Source organism: Dendrobium catenatum, unplaced genomic scaffold (assembly GCF_001605985.2).
Source record: "Dendrobium catenatum unplaced genomic scaffold, ASM160598v2 original_scaffold_110295, whole genome shotgun sequence".
In the NCBI taxonomy this organism is placed as follows: Eukaryota; Viridiplantae; Streptophyta; class Magnoliopsida; order Asparagales; family Orchidaceae; genus Dendrobium; species Dendrobium catenatum.
The window spans coordinates 1-1,197 of NW_021428730.1; the positions used below are offsets into that span (position 1 = coordinate 1).

A 1,197-nucleotide genomic window follows, 5' to 3' on the forward strand; every position below is an offset into this window, starting at 1 on the left:
GAGTAAATATAGTAGCTTCCATCTAACGACGTTGGGTAATAATTGGATTCTGTGTTCGTTTGCTAATCAGGAATCCATGGAAGAAGTATTGAATGGGGCCCTTGGTACATTGGAAACCACATCATAGGCATGGACAGATGGTCGCCTTCTTTCTCCATTGATTTGCTTAAAGGAATCACATCACCAGTTTGGATCCGCTTCCCAGGACTACCATTGAGCTGTTGGGATGAGGACAATATCCCTATCATTGCCTCAATGATAGGTACTCCTTTGATGTTGGATGGAAATTCATTCAAATGGGGAAAGAGGGAGTATGCTCGATGCTGCGTTCACGTTGATCTGGAAAAAAAGCTCCCTACAGGTGTTTGGATAGAGGGTATTCACGGAAGATCCTTTCAACGGGTGGAATACAAAAAATTAACTTCTCTTTGTTACCAATGTGGTAGAGTTGGTCATAGCAAAGATGAATGTCCTGATTCTATTGTTGTTACTAAAACTGATTTGAAAGATAAAGGTCCTAGAGATTTTGTAAATCAGGTTGGGGAAGTAAAATCTGATATGGTTAAGAAGAATGTTGAAGAATATGGGTCTTGGATCCATGTTAAGTTTAACAATAGAAGATTCAAAAATGCCAAAAAAAACATTGGTGTTAATACTTCTATTAAAAAGGTTTATAAACCTGTTGCTATATTGAAACAGGGGAATGCTGCTGAGGTGAAGGAGGTTTGTATTACCGAAAAAATGTCAGTCCAAACAGAGTCAGCGAAGGAGACTCAAGATGTTGCAGTTCAAGTTCAGGAAATTCCAATTGCTGTTAATAAATTCCAAGTTTTGGATTGTGATGTAGAGGAGGGAGAGATTGCTGAAAGGATGAATGTGAAGATCTCTGGTAAATCTAATGATTTGGATTCAGATGAGGCTGTTGGTTCTCTTGAATTGCAGGATAGTAGTGCTGAACAGATAAGGGAGGAGCATACAATAGGTTTGTCAAATTCTGTGAAAGGTAAATTATCCAAAGAACTTAGATGTTTAGGACCTTTGGAAAATACTCAAAGGAAGAGAAGAATTGTCATAGATCATTGCAAAATAGTAGGGGATCATTCCCATATTATTTCTTAATATGGAGTCGATTATCTTTTGGAATTGTAGAGGGGATAAAAAGAGGGAAGCCTCTTTATATCTCAGAGAAATAGTGAA

At 37.9% G+C, this 1,197-nt stretch overlaps 1 protein-coding gene across 1 annotated transcript; it reads left to right on the plus strand.

Moving 5' to 3' along the window:
• Positions 1-70: 70 nt before the first annotated feature.
• LOC110109738 lies at positions 71-1,003 on the plus strand (the record flags this gene model as incomplete). Its single annotated transcript, XM_020840933.2, has 1 exon — positions 71-1,003. A coding segment is annotated over one exon (933 nt), but the record flags the coding sequence as incomplete, so codon positions are not given.
• Between the last annotated feature and the right edge of the window lie 194 nt (positions 1,004-1,197).